General features: G+C 39.3%; 1 protein-coding gene across 2 annotated transcripts in view; it reads left to right on the forward strand.

Annotated features, from left to right (window-relative positions):
* Positions 1-16,804, forward strand: part of HELB (DNA helicase B) — a 36,246-nt gene that overhangs the window by 2,685 nt on the left and 16,757 nt on the right. For both annotated transcript variants that reach the window (XM_049627404.1, XM_049627405.1), the window contains exons 3-9: positions 346-515; positions 2,805-3,683; positions 7,344-7,521; positions 8,700-8,841; positions 11,331-11,485; positions 15,234-15,315; positions 15,804-15,863. In XM_049627404.1, the coding sequence (XP_049483361.1) occupies positions 346-515; positions 2,805-3,683; positions 7,344-7,521; positions 8,700-8,841; positions 11,331-11,485; positions 15,234-15,315; positions 15,804-15,863 (1,666 nt within the window). The remainder of the gene's footprint in view (positions 1-345; positions 516-2,804; positions 3,684-7,343; positions 7,522-8,699; positions 8,842-11,330; positions 11,486-15,233; positions 15,316-15,803; positions 15,864-16,804) is intronic.

A 16,804-nucleotide genomic window follows, 5' to 3' on the forward strand; every position in this document is an offset into this window, starting at 1 on the left:
AAAATGTAATGAGTTATTTTTGCGCTTAGTTTTAAATTTATCTTTGTATCACAGAGTCACAAATTTTACTGATTATATTGTAACCAGAAGGAAATAGAAGGCCGAGAAGCAGTTGTCTAAGCATTTGAGGAACATAAATTTTGGAGTTAAACACAGTGAAAACCACCTTAGTACAAAATCAATTGTTATAATACAATCAATTTTCTTGCTGGTTAAAATACACTTATTGATCTCTCTTTGATTAGGATTTCTTAAACTGGTTGTACTGGGTGAGAAAGTCCATCAAATCAATTGTTCTGTGAGCTCATTTGTATGTTTGATGTGTTCTTTTCTATTATCCTATAGTTCCATTTATAAGTGTAATGACAGCTTTGCAGTTTCCAAAAATAATGGAATTCCTTCCAGTTCTTCTGCCTCGACACTTTAAACGGCTCATAAGTTCAGGTTCTAAGGAGGTGTTGGGAGCCATAGAAGAGATGTTAAGTACACATCCGTGGAAACTTGGATTTGGTAAAGTAAGTAAGATGTTTACTCAGCAGCATCTTGTATGGGGGGCGGGGGGAGGTCTCAAACTTGACAATTTTTACATCTCTTTCAAAGGAAAAAAATTTGTATTGGACTGCAATGTTGATTTATTTTTCGTTTAGTGTTAGAACCAACTATAAAGTTCTTACACCTGTAGCTCATACACAGTAAATTTATAAAGGAAAACAAAATAACAAAACTGATGACATTCATATTGTCAATAATTTCATTATATAATTTAACAGGAAACATGTTTTGGTAACTAAATGGCCATTTGCAACTTGAATACAGATCTCATTGAAGGCACCAGTTCTTATGAATTTGGCAAGTTCATTTCAGTCCCTCCCTTTCCTGTTTGAACTTTTGAAAACTTTTATTATTTGGCACAATAATATCATTTACGTATGAACCCACTTCTGTTCTTATCATTATAGACCAAAAGTAGGAGTGATGCTATGAGGCTTCAGGGGTGTTGGGAACCAAATGTGGCCCTTAAATGTTGCAGGACTTGGTTATGGGCGGTTTTCCAATTGAAAATACAATTTAAAAAATCTGAGATAATTCTTGGATCTCCAGGAATGTTCCTAGAACCCCCTCCCCCCACAATTTGAGTAATACTGGAACAATGAATTTGTTCCCTATGTAAAATGATGATGGTTTCAGTATGTTTTGCAAAATGAGATTCTGGAACATTTGATTATTGCATGTATTTACCGAGTAGAGAAGAGAGGCAGAGCAATGCATATTCTGGGACTCAAGTGGGGGAAGGAGGCTTGAAGTCCATTGCTCAGTGTGTGAACTGCCATCAAGAATAAAGACCATTACTGGGGTTAAGATTGCTGGGGCTGCTGACCATCTAAATCTGTGCTTCATACCATAGTTCGGGTGGCTTAAACAATGGAAATTTATTTTCTCATGGTTCAGGAAGCTTGAAGTCCAAAATCAAAGTGTTGGTCTGGTTGGCTTCTTCTGAGTCCTCTCTCCTAAGCTTGTACATGGTCATGAGAAGACACTTCTCCCTGTGTCTTCACATGATTTTCCTTCTGTGCCTGTCTGTTGTAATCTTCTCTCCTAATAAGGACACCAGTCATACTGGATTCGGGCCTACCCCAGTGACCTCATTTTAACTGAATTACCACTTTAAAGACCCTATCTCCAAATATGGCCAAGTTTGGAATACTAGGAGGTTGGGATTTCAACATATTAATTTGGGGCGGGGGGGGGACACATTTCAGCCCATAAGATAGAAGGAGGGTTCTAGCAGGGATGTCTCCATGAAAAAAAATGGAGCTGGTGGAGAACTTGCTGAGTGGTTCATGGTGAAGGAAGTTCTCTGCCTCTTCAGTAGAGTTGGGGCAGAATTGTTGAGAGGCACATAGACACCTAAACACGCCAAGAAAGTGAAGCAGTCATCATACACACAAGAGTTTGACACAAAAGTGCATGTAATCGTGGTATATCATGTTGCTCAGCTGTGAATCCTATTTAACATCAATGTAACCAAAACTGATTAACAAAATGTATACTATAACTTTTGTTCAAAGATGGGAGGAGGAGAAGAAGGTATGGAGGTGATGGTATAAGAGAGAGCTTCCCCAGAGAAAGACTTTCCATAGTAGGGAGTTCATACTAAATATCGAAAATCTAAAAAAAACAAAAAACAAAAAACAAAGAAACCCCCACAAAGGATAGTGTAAACAGTACTTGGAAATGTGGAGTAAATTCTGGAATAAATAACTGAAAGTGTTGGTAGTGTTGACTTTGTCAGCATGGAAAGAGTAAGGCAGGTGATTCCTGTCTTTTGATAAGCTTCATGGTGTTATTTGACTTTCGAAACTATGTATGTATTGTTTTGAGAAAATAGAATTTTAATTAAAAATGTACATAGATCTTTAAAAAAATTTTTTTTAACCTTTATTTATTTTTGAGAGGCTGAGAGAGACAGAGAGTGGGAGAGGGGCAGAGAGAGAGGGAGACACAGAATAGGAAGCAGGCTCCAGGCTCTGAGGGCTCTAACCCACAAACCATGAAACCATTACCTAAGCCGAAGTCGGACGCTTAACCGACTGAGTCACCCAGGTGCCCTGTATATAGATCTTTAATCACAGGACAGTAAAAACTTGGTGATGTATTAGGTACAGAGTTTTTTCCTCCAACTTGATATACATGTCTTCTGGGACTTAAGCAGTTATTGACAAATTACATAGTTTTTACTGTATTTCTAATAAGATTCATCGACATTTATAATTTTTATAAACTTGAACTCTGTTTTCTTAAAGATAACCTACACAGAACTGAAGCTTTTGCAGTGTGAGGCAAGTTGGACATCATTTTGTCAGTGCAAGTCTCTCCTCCAGTTGATGACTGCTTTGGAGCAGAATGCATTAATAATATATTCTAAACTGAAACATATATGTAGAGAGCAAGGGCACACGTGTGTTGAAGAAGCTGACTTCACTTCTAATTTGTCAGACCATATGTCTTTCCATGATGCTTGGCAGTCTCTGAGGTTTTTGAAGGATATTGGTGTGGTGACCTACCAGAAGGGCTGCATCTTTCTTTATGACCTTTACCAGGCTGAGAAAGACATTGCCTCTTCCATATGTGACCTGATGACGAGGCCCCCATGGCATTTACATGTCGACGTCAAAAGGGTGCTTGCGTCAATTCACACCGCACAACCGGAGAACTCACGAAGCGATGATGCACTGGACGAAAGTCAGCCTGATGAGAGCAATTTAGAAACTTCTGTGGACATTCTGGAGAGCCAGGACAGTGGTGACCATATTTGGAACAATGGTGAACATGAGGTTAACGCAGAAATCAGTGACGCTCTGCTGGATCAGGATCAGGTGGCTGCTTTGGAAATGATTTGTTCCAATGCTGTGACAGTCATAAGTGGGAAAGGCGGTTGTGGGAAGACCACGATTGTTAGCCGTCTTTTTAAGCATATGGAGCAGTTGGAAGAAAAAGAAGTAAAAAAAGCTTGTGAAGATTTTGAACAAGACCGGGATGTACCAGACGAATGGATTACCTTTACTGAGCAAAGTCTACTGAAGGCCGACAAGGCTATAGACGTGTTATTAACAGCACCAACAGGAAAAGCAGCTGGCTTATTGCAACAGAAGACTGGTTTTAACGCTTATACACTGTGTCAGGTAAAGCTTTTTACATTTTTCTCTGCAGATAAAACATTTGCCTTAAAGATAAGCTTTGTTGAATCAGCTGATGTTTTATTTCTTCCTGATGACAATCAGTAGGTATTTCTTGAATGTTTTACGGATCCGCGCTTTGTAGCAGCTGAACAGTGAGGTCAGTGCCACTCAGAACATCCAGGCTGTAAACTGTTACTGGTTTGCGTGAGGCAGGAGCTAGTGCCGGACAGTAAATCCGTACACTGCTCCCTACACTGAGAAAGTCTTACTACTATGGAAAAATAAAAGGCAGCTAAACTGAAGCGTATGCTTAATGATGTAGTTAAGTTTAGATTCTGACACCAGCTTTATTCTGCTGGGACTGATTACCAACATGTTACAGTCCACAGGCCTTATTTTGAGAAGCATTTGTATTGGAAGGGAAAGGTTTTATTCTATTTTACAGAAGGAAAGGTCCATGAAAGGGAAGACTTTGATCATCTAGCTTAGTTCTTTATCTTTGTCACGCACAACAATGCCTGGCAAATAGTCACACGTAATGAAATTTTCAAATGAATTAACATGCTTGAAAAACAGTTTTGGCTGTAGTTAGAAGTCATAGATTTCAAACTTGTAAAGAGCTGGAGAGGTTTTTCTAGCTCTGACCTGTCATTTTGTAGATCCAGAAACTTAGCTGTTGGAAGATTTCTGAAGGAAATGATCATTGAATTGGACTCTAAAGGACAGAGAGCCTCAGGTGAGGAGAAGGACATTTTATTTAGGGGGCAGGTCTTTCCACAGGCATTAAGGAAAACGATCATAATGGGTTTTGAGGTGACTGCATTGATTGGAATGAATTCCACGTATTGCAAAATAATGGAAATTGAATTTGGTTTCGACTGGGAATTTGAGCTCTAAAATTTGCAAAGTATTTTGCCATCTCATTAAATCCTTGATAAATCAGTGACGTGAGTCATTTTGTAGAAGAGCCAGTTGAAATTTGGGGGCATTAAAGGACTTGCCCACGATCTTAACCAGGAGTGCACCTAGCACCTGGATTCAGATTTCTCACCTCCCTGCTTATTATTCCTCCGGTGGTGCCATACTTTCCTCATTTATTATAGACCTAACAGAGAAGCTTGGACTTGGTTTACTGGGGTGCCATTTAGGTTCCTAAGCAAGAGAGTGAAATGAAGAAAGCGGTTTTAAGGAAGACTGTATAGAATCACAGAGCCATGAGCCACCCCAGAAGTGACGTTACCTATTACCTTTATTTGTCATGAGGGTGAACATAGTCCTAGAGAGGTTCAGTGTAGCTCATTGATGGAAGGGTCTTCTGATCAGCTTATGATTTTTTTTCCTTTACGCCTTCACGTCTGATGAGTCTAAGGGTTGGATTAGAAGAGGAGAGCCAGAGTGGGATCATTTTGAATTTCATTTAGAATGAAATTGGCAGTGTCTTAATATCTGCTTGGAACGCTGGGAGAGTATTTCTGAAGCCACATTTAGGGGCAGGAGAGAGTGTAGGACCATAGGAAAGGCACTGATGGGGCACTTGTGCCATTTATTTATCATCCTTGGGCTAGGGTTACCAGATGGAGCAGATAAAAATAAAAACAAGTCTTTAGTATAAGATGTACCAAATATTGCATCACACATACTTGTACTAAAATGTCATTTATTGTTTATTTGAAATTCAGTTTTAGCTAGGCGTCCTATATTTCATCAGGCAATTTCATTTTGAGTTAGTGTGTAAGGGAGTAATCTAGGCTCATAGATAGGTCCTGTATTGAATTGGTAGCACTAAAAGTATAGTGGAAAATGTCACCCAGGCATTTCTAAGATAACTGATTGAATACGTAAAATCAAATTAGCAGTGATTCCAAACACTCTATTGTGAGACAAGGCCACTGAGAGAATGAGGGTGTTATTGAAGGGAATTGATGCATTCATGTGGAAAATATGAAGGCTTTTCCTTAATAGATATATGTTGAATCTAGCTGCAGTAGAAACATTAAATAAAGATACGATACCATTTTTAAAAAATCCATGTATGTATATTATATATATAGTGACAATGTAGAAACATTTTGGGAATGATGTATACCAAAATATTTAATGTTCTCTGGTTGTATTTTCCAAATTTTTCTCCTCATCTATATTTTTAAAATAGTAAATATTATTATATCTTTATTATTTATTTATTAAAAAAATTTTTTTTAATGTTTTTATTTATTTTTGAGACAGAGAGAGACAGAGCATGAGCAGGGGAGGGGAAGAGAGAGAGGGAGACACAGAATCGGAAGCAGGCTCCAGGCTCTGAGTTGTCAGCGCTGAGCCTGATGCGGGGCTCGAACTCAGGGACTGTGAGATCATGACCTGAGCTGAAGTCGGATGCTTAACTAACTGAGCCACCCAGGCGCCCCATTACATCTTTAATAAATAGTTCTTTTAGTTGTTTTGTTGTTGGTGGTGGTAGTTTTTTTTTTTTAACTTTTTTTTTTAATGTTTATTTTTGAGAGAGAGACAGAGTGTGAGTGGGGGAGGGGCAGAGAGGGAGGGAGACAGAATCTGAAGCAAGCTCCAGGCTCTGAGCTGTCAGCCTTGGTGGTATGTTTTTAAACGTTGGGAAGTAAGGGGTGGCTGGGTCGGTCGGTTGAGCGTCCGACTTCAGCTCAGGTCATGATCTCACAGATTGTGGGTTTGAGCCCTGCGTCAGGCTCTGTGCTGACAGTTCGGAGCCTGCTTTGGATCCTACATCTTCCTCTCTCTCTATCAAAAAATAAATAAAACAAACATTTAAGTGGTAAGGAAGAGAGCTTAGAATATTAGAAGAAAAATAGTATTTTCATAGGTTGGGAAGGCAGCCTTTTATTTCTAAAATGGAGTATTCCAGTGGGGAGAGGGGGTGAGCCAAAGTGACAGGACCATCTCAGAAGGCCAAGAAAAGGTTGGAAAAGAATAGGGAGCTCTTTAATCAAGAGCAGTAAGAGAGAGGTGGAGATTTTGCGTTAGAATAGTGCTGTGTGCAAAGCTTGTTAAACACACATAGTACTTATCAGGAAGCAATTTTTTGAACTATTTGATCTTTTCTTTTTAAATTTATTTGATCTATATTTTCTGTGTATTGAGCCCTAAAACTTTTGTGTTCTCTATTTCTTTAGCCTGTTTCCCTATGTGACTCTATGTACATCCCCCTGCCCCTCATTTAAGAACTTTGTTAAACAAGTTTTTTTTAATATTTATTTATTTTTGAGAGAGAGACAGAGACAGAGAGACAGAGTGCGAGTGGGGGGAAGGGCAGAGAGAGAGGGAGACACAGAATCTGAAGCAGGCTCCAGGCTCTGAGCTGTCAGCACAGAGCCCGACGTGGGGCTTGAACTCACGGACTGGAGATCATGACCTGAGCTGAAACCAAAAGTTGGACACCTACCCGACTGAGCCCCCAGGTGCCCCAAGAGTTTTGGGTTCAAGCCCCATATCGGGCTCTGGCTGGTGGTACAGAGTCTGCTTGTGATTCTCTCTCTCCCTCTCTTTCTCTCTCCCCCCGTCCCATGTGCTCTGTCTCTTTCAATAATGGATAAACTTTAAAAAAAAAAAAAAAATTTTTAAATAACATGTTAAAATTTTGTTTCGTAAAATTTATTATAACCTGAATTTTAAAATGCCATGCTTTGCTTATAGGTCAATTATAGTTTCTATTACTGGAAGAAAAAAAACCCGGCCAAGAACAGCCCATGGAAGTTTTCCTCTGTTAGAGTTCTGGTTGTAGATGAAGGGAGTTTGGTATCTGTCAAGATCTTCAAGTCAGTTTTAAATTTATTGTGCGAGCACTCCAAACTTTCTAAGCTTATTATCCTTGGTAAGTGAAATATTGTTGGAATCCTAATTTGTTTACTCAAAGCATTGCAGTTAATAGGTTGCTTATACCGTTTGGTGGTGTTGATATCCATATCCTGCAGGTGGGAAGCCAGTTCTCAGAGTCCACACTCCAGCTACCCTGAGTTCAGTCTGACTACTCCCTCTATTAGCTTGGGTGGTTCTTCATTTGGGCCAGGATATTAGCAGGCCAGGTGGTGAAATGAAATAGAGTTGTTAGGGGTTATTGCTAATCACCTAAATGATGACTGTTCAGGTAGTAAAAATGTCACACACTCAGAGGAAATAACCATGTGGATCATTTGGGAATAATACAAAGTCTGAATTACAGACCACTTAGGAGTAAATTTATGATTTTCAGCTAATAACCCAAATTAGACCTCACTAGCCTCTTAAATTCTTTCCCGTTCTGGTGAGATTTAGTTAGATTCTGTTGGGTACCTCTGGTCTGTAGACTGTATGATTTCATGGAGAAAAAATAGAATCGCGTTGTGAGAATCAAATTGTATATAAATAATTCTGTTAGGTCTTTGAGGATGTGTTCTGAGCAGTTGATTCTGTTAATGGCTTAAGCATTTCCCCAGTTTGCGCTGAAAAAATAGTTGTTTTTTTTTAACTCCAAGTTTTGTTTGTTTAAAGAGAATTTTAATAGAGCCAAACATTATCACTATATTACTGAAATTTATTATGAAATATGTTGGGTTTGTTTATCTTGTATTTCATGTGTTTAGTTTGTTTATTTGAGTCCGTAGATTCTTCCAGGTCTACTAAGACATTGAGCAAGATTGAATAGGGGACTAAATACCATATATCTAAGGATCTAAGGCCTGTTTTTCTCTTCACATGTTGGCTAAAATATACACCCCTGCACAGTTTGCTTGGGGTTATAGGTCTGAAAGGAATTCAATTCAGATTTTACCTTATTGTGTTATTGCTTTTTTATATTTCATATTGTTTACTTTCAGTGCTTTGTTGTTGTTAAATATTTTTAAAGAGTTCATGTTCTTAAGTAATTTTAAACAAAGATGTTTGGGGCTTTTTTTTCTTAGAGTAAGTCTTTATAATTATAACATATGTCAGTAGGGAGAAATAAAAACAACTTCTAAATTTCAGGACCCCCGTTACTTAGAACCAACTGTATCCTTTTTGTTCCCCTTTTAGGTGATATTAGACAGTTACCCAGCATTGAACCTGGTAATTTGCTGAGAGATCTTTTTGAGACTCTTAAGTCAAGAAATTGTGCTATTGAACTAAAGACAAACCACAGAGCAGAATCTGAGCTAATTGTGAACAATGCTACGAGGTACAATATAACTAAAATTTTGCATTTTCTCTCTGTTGTATTAGAAATCAAAGGTTAAAAAAAATACATATTAGCTTTTGAATTAGTGCAATTCAGTGCAGTACATTTACTGTGCTTTTTTAGCGAACCTATTCTAGCCTTCAGGTATATATATACTTTTTGACCCACAGTTAGAAAAACAAAGGTAATATTTTTCATTACTGGTCTAGCATGAATTATTATTGAAATTTAAGAATGGCTTTTTTTGGGGGTGCCTGGGTGGCTCAGTCAGTTGGGCGTCCGACTTTGGCTCAGGTCATGATCTCGCGGTCCGTGAGTTCGAGCCCTGCATCGGGCTTTGTGCTGACAGCTCAGAGCCTGGAGCCTGTTTCAGATTCTGTGTCTCCTTCTCTCTCTGACCTTCCCCCGTTCATGCCCTGTCTTTTTCTGTCTCAAAAATAAATAAACGTTAAAAAAAAGAAGAATGACTTTTTTGGGGGGTGTCTGGGTGGCTCAGTCAGTTAAGTGACTGACTCTTGATTTCGGCTCAGGTCATGATCTCACGGTTTGTGGGTTTGAGCCCCGCATTGGGCTCTGAGCTGGTAGCATGGAGCCTGCTTGGGATTCTCTCTCTCTCTCTCTCTCTCTCTCTCTCTCTCTCTTTCTCATTCGCTCTCTCTCTCCCTCTCCGTGCCCCTTCCCTGCATGCTCTCACTCACTCTCTCTCAAAATAAATAAGTAAACTTAAAAAAAAAAAAGAAATGTATCTTCCTGATTTAAAAAGTATATATGTGAATAAAGTTATTATCAACCTTAGAGACTAGAATAAGCCCAAGGGGAACAGAGACTTGGAAATGAGTTCATTAGAGTTCAAAGGAGAATGGGGAAGAATTATCTCCAATTTTTGTAAAGGGAGCCCCAAGCCAAAAAAAAAAAAAAAAAAAGGAACACACTATTGTACTCCTTGATGAGTACTGGTGGCCCCCATAGCATCTTACTCCCCTTAGTGTAGAAAAGAATCCTTTTCTTTCCTTAGTCTTCTCATAAGCCTTTAGAGTGATCCTCTAATAGATGGAATGGGATCTCAGAATACTAAGAGACCATTTTATTCATTGGGCCAAAATTTATTTTTGTTTTTGATTGACATTCTTATAAAATGCTGTTTTTGTTGCTTGAACATTTTCTTCATTGGATGTCAGCAGAAATTAGAACATTTCGAACCGACCTTCTCTAATGCCCCTGTCTGCCCTGGGTAGGACTATAGGAAGAATTGACAGGGATAGGGTAGGATGTTGTAGGTTCATATTAAGACATTAAGCAAAAGAACGCAGTTAGACCCTTTTCGTATAACCCTTCTGCTCCTACCCAAAGGCCACCTCACTTTGGGGAGGTTGGTAGATGATTGGTCACTTTAAAATCTGAAAATCTTGGAAGAACCCAATGCACATTAGATTTCTTAGAACTCAGTTTTATCTGAAACTTAGGAATTCCTCTTAGTAACGCTTTTGATGTCATTTGGGCTGTGCTGCCTTTATCATTTCTTCCTAATCATCATCACCAAATATTTAATGTCAAAAGGATCCCAATGATACCAGGGAAGGACTCCTAGAAATAGAAGTTATGTTTCATGTTCTGGGTCAGAAGCAAAACCTGAAATCCATGGTGATTCTCAGCACTCCCAAAATTATATCTGCAGGGATATTTCAGCAGGGTGGCCTCCTTCCCTTTTCTCCCTTTCAACCCTGTTGGGGAGGGTTGAAGGTGACAGTAGGGTACCACTAGCTCTGATAGCCAGGCTGATGTTGGGTCTTGTCAGGGAATCCACCTTCTTCCAGATAACCAAGGAGAGATTCTGTTGTGACAAGGCACCTGCTTGTAGCATAGGGACTCTGCTTTCTGGTATGATTTGCTAGTCTTGGGAAACTAAGAACAAAAGAAGGATGAGGGAATAGAAGCAAAGAGAAGATGTGGATATTTGGTTCCGCTGAGAAAATGAGGCCACGTAAATGCTATACACAGAAAAAAGGAGAAAAAGAGTGTGATGTAAGCATTTGGAAAAGGCCCCAAAGAGTCCACATTAATGTAAATAGGAAGGGCTATGGAGCCAGAAGGGCCCGGATTTGCCTCCTAGCTCCTCTGCTTTCTCCCTCTGGCCGTGGGCCTCATGCTGCTCACCTGTGAAATGAGGCTAATTCCTACCTCGTATAGTTCTTTTGTGGTCTGGAGGAAGGTAGGTCAACTTCCCAGAATGGTAAATTCCCTGACATTTTTCTCTAATGCTTTTAATTTGCTAGAAGCAGGGGACTGATTGATAAATGTAACATTATGGTCTTGCTAAGTCTATTGTAAAACTCATTTACTATTTACCATGCATATATGGGAAGCCTTTTCACCCTATTTATTATCTATTAGCAGATTTTAGTTATAGTGTTGACATTATCTCTGATGATATACGAAGACACTTTTTTGGATACTCATGTTCTTGGTGTGTTATTTTATCTTCACTTAAGAATCTCAAGACGCCAGTTTCCAATATTTGATGCAGAGCTGAATATCTCTGATAATCCAACATTCCCTGTCTCAATACGAGATAAAACATTTATTTTTATCCGACTCCCAGAAGAGGATGCCAGTTCTCAATTCTCAAAAAGTGATCATCGCTCTTGTAAGTGTAAGCCTCTGTATTGTGTAGGGTTATGGTTTCAGTTTTGCAATGTACCTATTAAATGACTAGTTATAATTTTATTTGACGGTGAAGATAAATGTTGCTAGTAAAAAATTTAGGCACTGAAAATGAATAAACTACGGGGCGCCTGGGTGGTTCAGTCAGTTAAGCATCCGACTTAGGCTCAGGTTGTGATCTCACAGTTTGAGAGCTCAAGCCCTGCATCAGGCTCTGTGCTGACAGCTCAGAGCCTAGAGCCTGCTTCGGATTCTGTGTCTCCCTCTCCCTCTGCCCCTTCCCCGCTTGCACTCTCTCTCTCTCTTGAAAATAAATAAACTTGTTTCCGATTCTGTGTCTCCCTCTCTCTCTGCCCCTCCCCCATTCATGCTCTGTCTCTCTCTGTCCCAAAAATAAATAAAAAACGTTGAAAAAAAAATTAAAAAAAAAAAAAAGAAAATAAACAGTAAAAAATTAAAAAAAAAACATAAATTAATTTATTAATCATCAAAAGCAGAGTACCTTAGAATTTTGTAAAGAAGTAAGCTTTCCTAGCCCAACATATGTGACCAAACCTGCCTTAACAGGTCTTATCTGTAACAGCTCATGCTGGAAGGAATTTGGAAGGGCTAACGATACACACATGCACGCACGCGCACACACACACACACACACACACACACACACACACACACACAAGAAGTAAGCTTTTGACACATAACACACTAAGGGCTCAGTAAATATCTGTTGAGTGAGTAATTGGATATAGATGATTAGTTTAAAATGAAGCAAAGCTCCAGGAATCCAAGTTCATTCAGGAGAAAGCATATCCTAATTAATGAAGATTTTCTTTTATAACAGTTGGGAAAGTAAATACATTTGTTGCTTTGGGTACATTTGTGAACCAGAGGTAGTGGTTGTGAAACTGTTGCCAACTGGAGTTCCTACTAGTTCTTACAGTTTCTTACAAAATGACAAGCATTGCTTCTGATTGTGGGTGTTAGGATGACAACAGAAGGTCAAAAAGAGCACAGGCTCCCGATGCAGGTCACATCACTTAAGCATCTGCAAACTGGGAATCATAGTGGCACTGCCTGTGGGGCTGTTAGGAGGGTTGAGGGCATTCTTCAGTTTTGAGGCACTGTTAGTTTTTTTTGTAAATAATAGATCTTAAACGAACTATTACAAGTTAATTCAAGTAGAGTAAACCTTTTGATCGTTATTTGTATTCTATACTTAGCAAACTTTTTTTAAAAAAAATAGTGTGATGGTTTACTCAAAATTGAATTAGTGAGGATTTAAATGATCACTGCTGGGAATTTATTGTAGTTGCCATCGTTGTTACGGGTGTGCCCTAACTACTGAGCTACTTTCGCTCGTATGTGAAGCAGGTGACGCACGGCTTTACATGTAAGCATTTCCTGCTTTGTGTGTCGAATATGTGGTTCCCTTGGTTTCGTGTCCATTCATGTGTTACAGTAATGTTTTTTTTCTTTTGGAATGGGATCATATGATATGTAGTATTCTCTAAATGCCCTTTCAGTTTTTGTTTTGTCTTGTTTTGTTTTTTGAGAGGGAGAGAGTGGGAGTAGGGGCAGAGAGAGGGAGAGAGTAGCTTAAACAGGCTCCGCGCCCAATGCAGAGCTGGACGCGGGGCTTGATCCCAAAACCGTGAGATCATGACCTGAGCCGAAATGAAGAGTCCGATGCTCAACCAACTAGCCGCTCAGATGCCCCTGATTTTTTTTTTTTGATCATAGAAATAATTTATATTCCTTAAAAAGGGTCAAATAATACAGAAGTGTTTGAAGTAAAAACGAATATTTCCTTGTACTCTTCCTCTTGATTTCCTCTCAGGCAACCCCGAAAGGTCACATACTATCACTATTACTCGCCCACCACTCCTGCTCTGTAGTAAGACTTAGGTGTTCATCCTTTAAACCTTATGATATCCATACACAAGCATGTATAATTTATTTCCGTTTTACATACATGGGATTATAAGCCGCATCGTTTTGTGATGTTTTTTATTACATGTATTATGAAGAATTAATAGGTAATATTTATTCTCACAACAGTTAAGAGTAGGTGCTAATAATTATGAAATACAATAAGACTTAGGCAGTTAAATAACTTGCCCTCCTTGCCACTCCTTGTAGATTTACCTGAAATACGATTGGTTTTCCTTCTGACACCCCTTCTTTATGTTAATGAGAATGTACTTAACAAAAAAAAAGTGCTCTGTTTCAGAATGGCAGCAGAGCCCTCAGCTGATGCTGTTTTTCTATCTCAGTCACAAACTTCAGCTGTGAAATTAGTCCCTTCCTTAAAAGAACTGAGTAAATATTCCTTAGAGAGAGGCATATAGTACACTTGCACTGATAATGAAATCACTGAGTACATGACTCCATTATATTCCAAAGTACAGGGGCCTAAGACAGGCTTCAGAGCTGGGCTGGAATTTCAGAGATGCTAAAGTGGGAGAAAAATGTATATCTTAGAATCAATGAAATATGGTGTACGTATTGATCTGTAAGGTGCAGGGAGAGTGAAAAAAGCAAGGAGCAGAACAACACGATCCTGTACATATAAAGGAAAACAATACCCTGTGAGACCTTTGGAAATTCCTGCTCGGGCAGCCCAGGGCTTGGCTGGGGGGCGAGCTGAGCATTGGCCATTTTTTAGTGATAATCTTCCCTTCATCTGAACCAGGAAGGGCTCAGTAAGCAACTAATTTAGGCTTCCTCGAGCAGGGCATCACAAGGCCTGGGCTGTTTTTTTTTTCATTCCCCTGGGATTCATCTGCTGTGAGGGGAAGGCACGAAAGCCTAGAATGTTCTTACCCAAATTGTTACATCTGTCTCTCATGAGAAATGTTCACTGTTTTGTACTGTTGGTAAGACAGATTAGAGGAAGCCTACTTCTCTGCTTTGAGGGGGGTTGGAAGTGGATGTCATCATTGCCAATGATTTGAAGTCTGAAAGAGGGAGGCCAGGCACCATACCCCTTTTGGAAAATTGCTTTTACTTCCAAGAGCCCCGGCTCCACATTATATCTAGACTGTAATCAGTGTTTGTGGTCAAACTATGTAATAGCTGAGGTAGGGTCACTCTTAGAATGGATGCCTCTGCTGTGCCGGGGTTAACCTTTTAGTTGCTGGACCATGGGGAGGTTTAGTTGAGGACCATGCTGGGGGTAGGTAGGAAACACATGGTTGGGGTGGGGGGTGGGGCGTTGCAGTGTTTGGGGAGTAGCTGTTTGCCATCCTTTGTGGAAGTGTCTTAATATTTTCTACTAAATATCAACCTTGGATATAATAATAACAGCTTCCTGTGCATGTTGTAAAGATTAAAAGTGAAACGACAGATGCAAAGCGTATAAAGTCTCAAATTATTTCTCATTCCCACCAGAACTTAAGACAGAAAGAAGTCTTACGTTGCTGTAATTCTATTACATATTTTGTCTTCTTGCTCATATTTTAAATTCAGCTTTCACAAGCCATCAGTGATGAGGGGTTGTGTTCTAGATTAGGAGCCGTTCTAATGGCTAGTGGTTGACCTCTCTGTTGAGGATGGGGTATCTGGAACCCTTATCTCCATTCTCTCTTGTGTTGCTCTGGCTGCTGTAGCAAATGAGGTTGATGTTCCCATAGAGAACTTGTGTTCCGTTTGCGTTAGTTTCTCCATTGAAACAATGTTGTAATTTGGTGCTTTTCCTTGTTGACTTTTTTTCTCTTATATTCTTGTGTTAGATTTATATTCTGCAGTTGGAACCTTGCTCAAAGAAAATGACCTACAGGATGCACAAATGTCACAATTCATTGCATTTAGAAGGTAAAGCATCTGCAGTATTTTAGTGTGCTTAGTGTAGCATTTAAATCTCGTAACTTATCAATACAGGTACTGGATGGATGGGAGACTCTCATTGCTAATTCTGTCTCTTGAGGTCTTTCTTTGTTAGATATGGCAGAGGGAAGTTTTTAAACAGGACTCTTTCTACCAAATATTATATTTGGAAACTCCCAGGAAATCTGAATGGAAACGGTTTATGTTAAGATAAAAATTATTGGGGGCACCTGGCTGGCTCGGTCAGGAGAGCATATGATGCTCGATCTCAGGGTTGTGAGTTCGAGCCCCACATTGGGTGTGGAGATTACTTAAAAATAAAATCTTTTTAAAAAAGATGAAAATTACAAAATGCTTTTCTCTGGTGAGACTCCTGGAAACTTTTTATAGCGTGTAGTACATTGTAATTGTTGGTAACAGAAGTGAGCACAAAGCAGATATCGTTAAGGTGACCCTTGCTTGTTTGTGTGTTTCAGGCAAGACTGTGACTTAATCAACGCCTGCTGTTGTAAGCACTACACGGGCCGCCTGATCAAGTGAGCACAAGGGATCTGAATGCTTGAGGAGAGCCCTTCCTTTGCTGTTCTTTTATTTGACATTTATCACTGTAGCCACATACTCAAAAATCTTTTTTATTCTCATTTGTGAAGTGGAATGATCTCTTCAATTAAATATGTCTCCTTGGGAACTGTTTCGGTAATCAGTGTAATAAGAAAAATAAGGAATGCAGTATTTCTTGTGGTTTTCAAGTTGGCAACTTCCAGCTTCTCGGAGATGAGTGTGGGGAATTCAGGAGAATTGTTTTTCAAATACAATATGTGTGTAGGCATGTCCAAGACCCTTAGCAACAGGATGCCCATAGAGAGCACCCCAGGGGACATCTATCAGAGAAATAGCAGTGTAGAAAAGCCACTGTGTTTACACACAGGAAAAATTAACTCACTTCTCTTGCATTTATCAACACTGTACTGTTTGTTAAGTGCAGAGAATGTAAAGATGTGGAAGTTGCAGGAGGAACTCCCAGTCTGTTGAGGGATGACCCACAAAAGAAACCCACTTTAGTAGCCTAACAAAGGGTTAGAAAGCACCAGCGGTGGGTCACCCAGTCTGTGTCCCAGTGACTGTGATCTCAGGCAGGTAGTTTAACTCGTCCATATGTGTAAAAATAGGATACCGATGCAGAATTTCCCTCACAGAGTTGTAGTGAGGATGGGATGAAATAATATCTCTAAGGCACTTATCACGGTAACTGGTACATCACCAGCATTTATTCAATTTGCTGCTGTTATTCCGATATAACATCATAGTTACAAGAATAGAAATATGTGTACGTGGGATAAGATGTGATATAGGGCAGGGGTAGGAGAGATTGGAGAGGAGAAGATGAATTTAAAAGGCAGAATCCATAAGACTTTGGATAACTTTCATTTTTTTATTTTATTTATTTTTAATATGAAATTTATTGTCAAATTGGTTT

Source organism: Panthera uncia, chromosome B4, assembly GCF_023721935.1.
Source record: "Panthera uncia isolate 11264 chromosome B4, Puncia_PCG_1.0, whole genome shotgun sequence".
Lineage (NCBI taxonomy): Eukaryota > Metazoa > Chordata > Mammalia > Carnivora > Felidae > Panthera > Panthera uncia.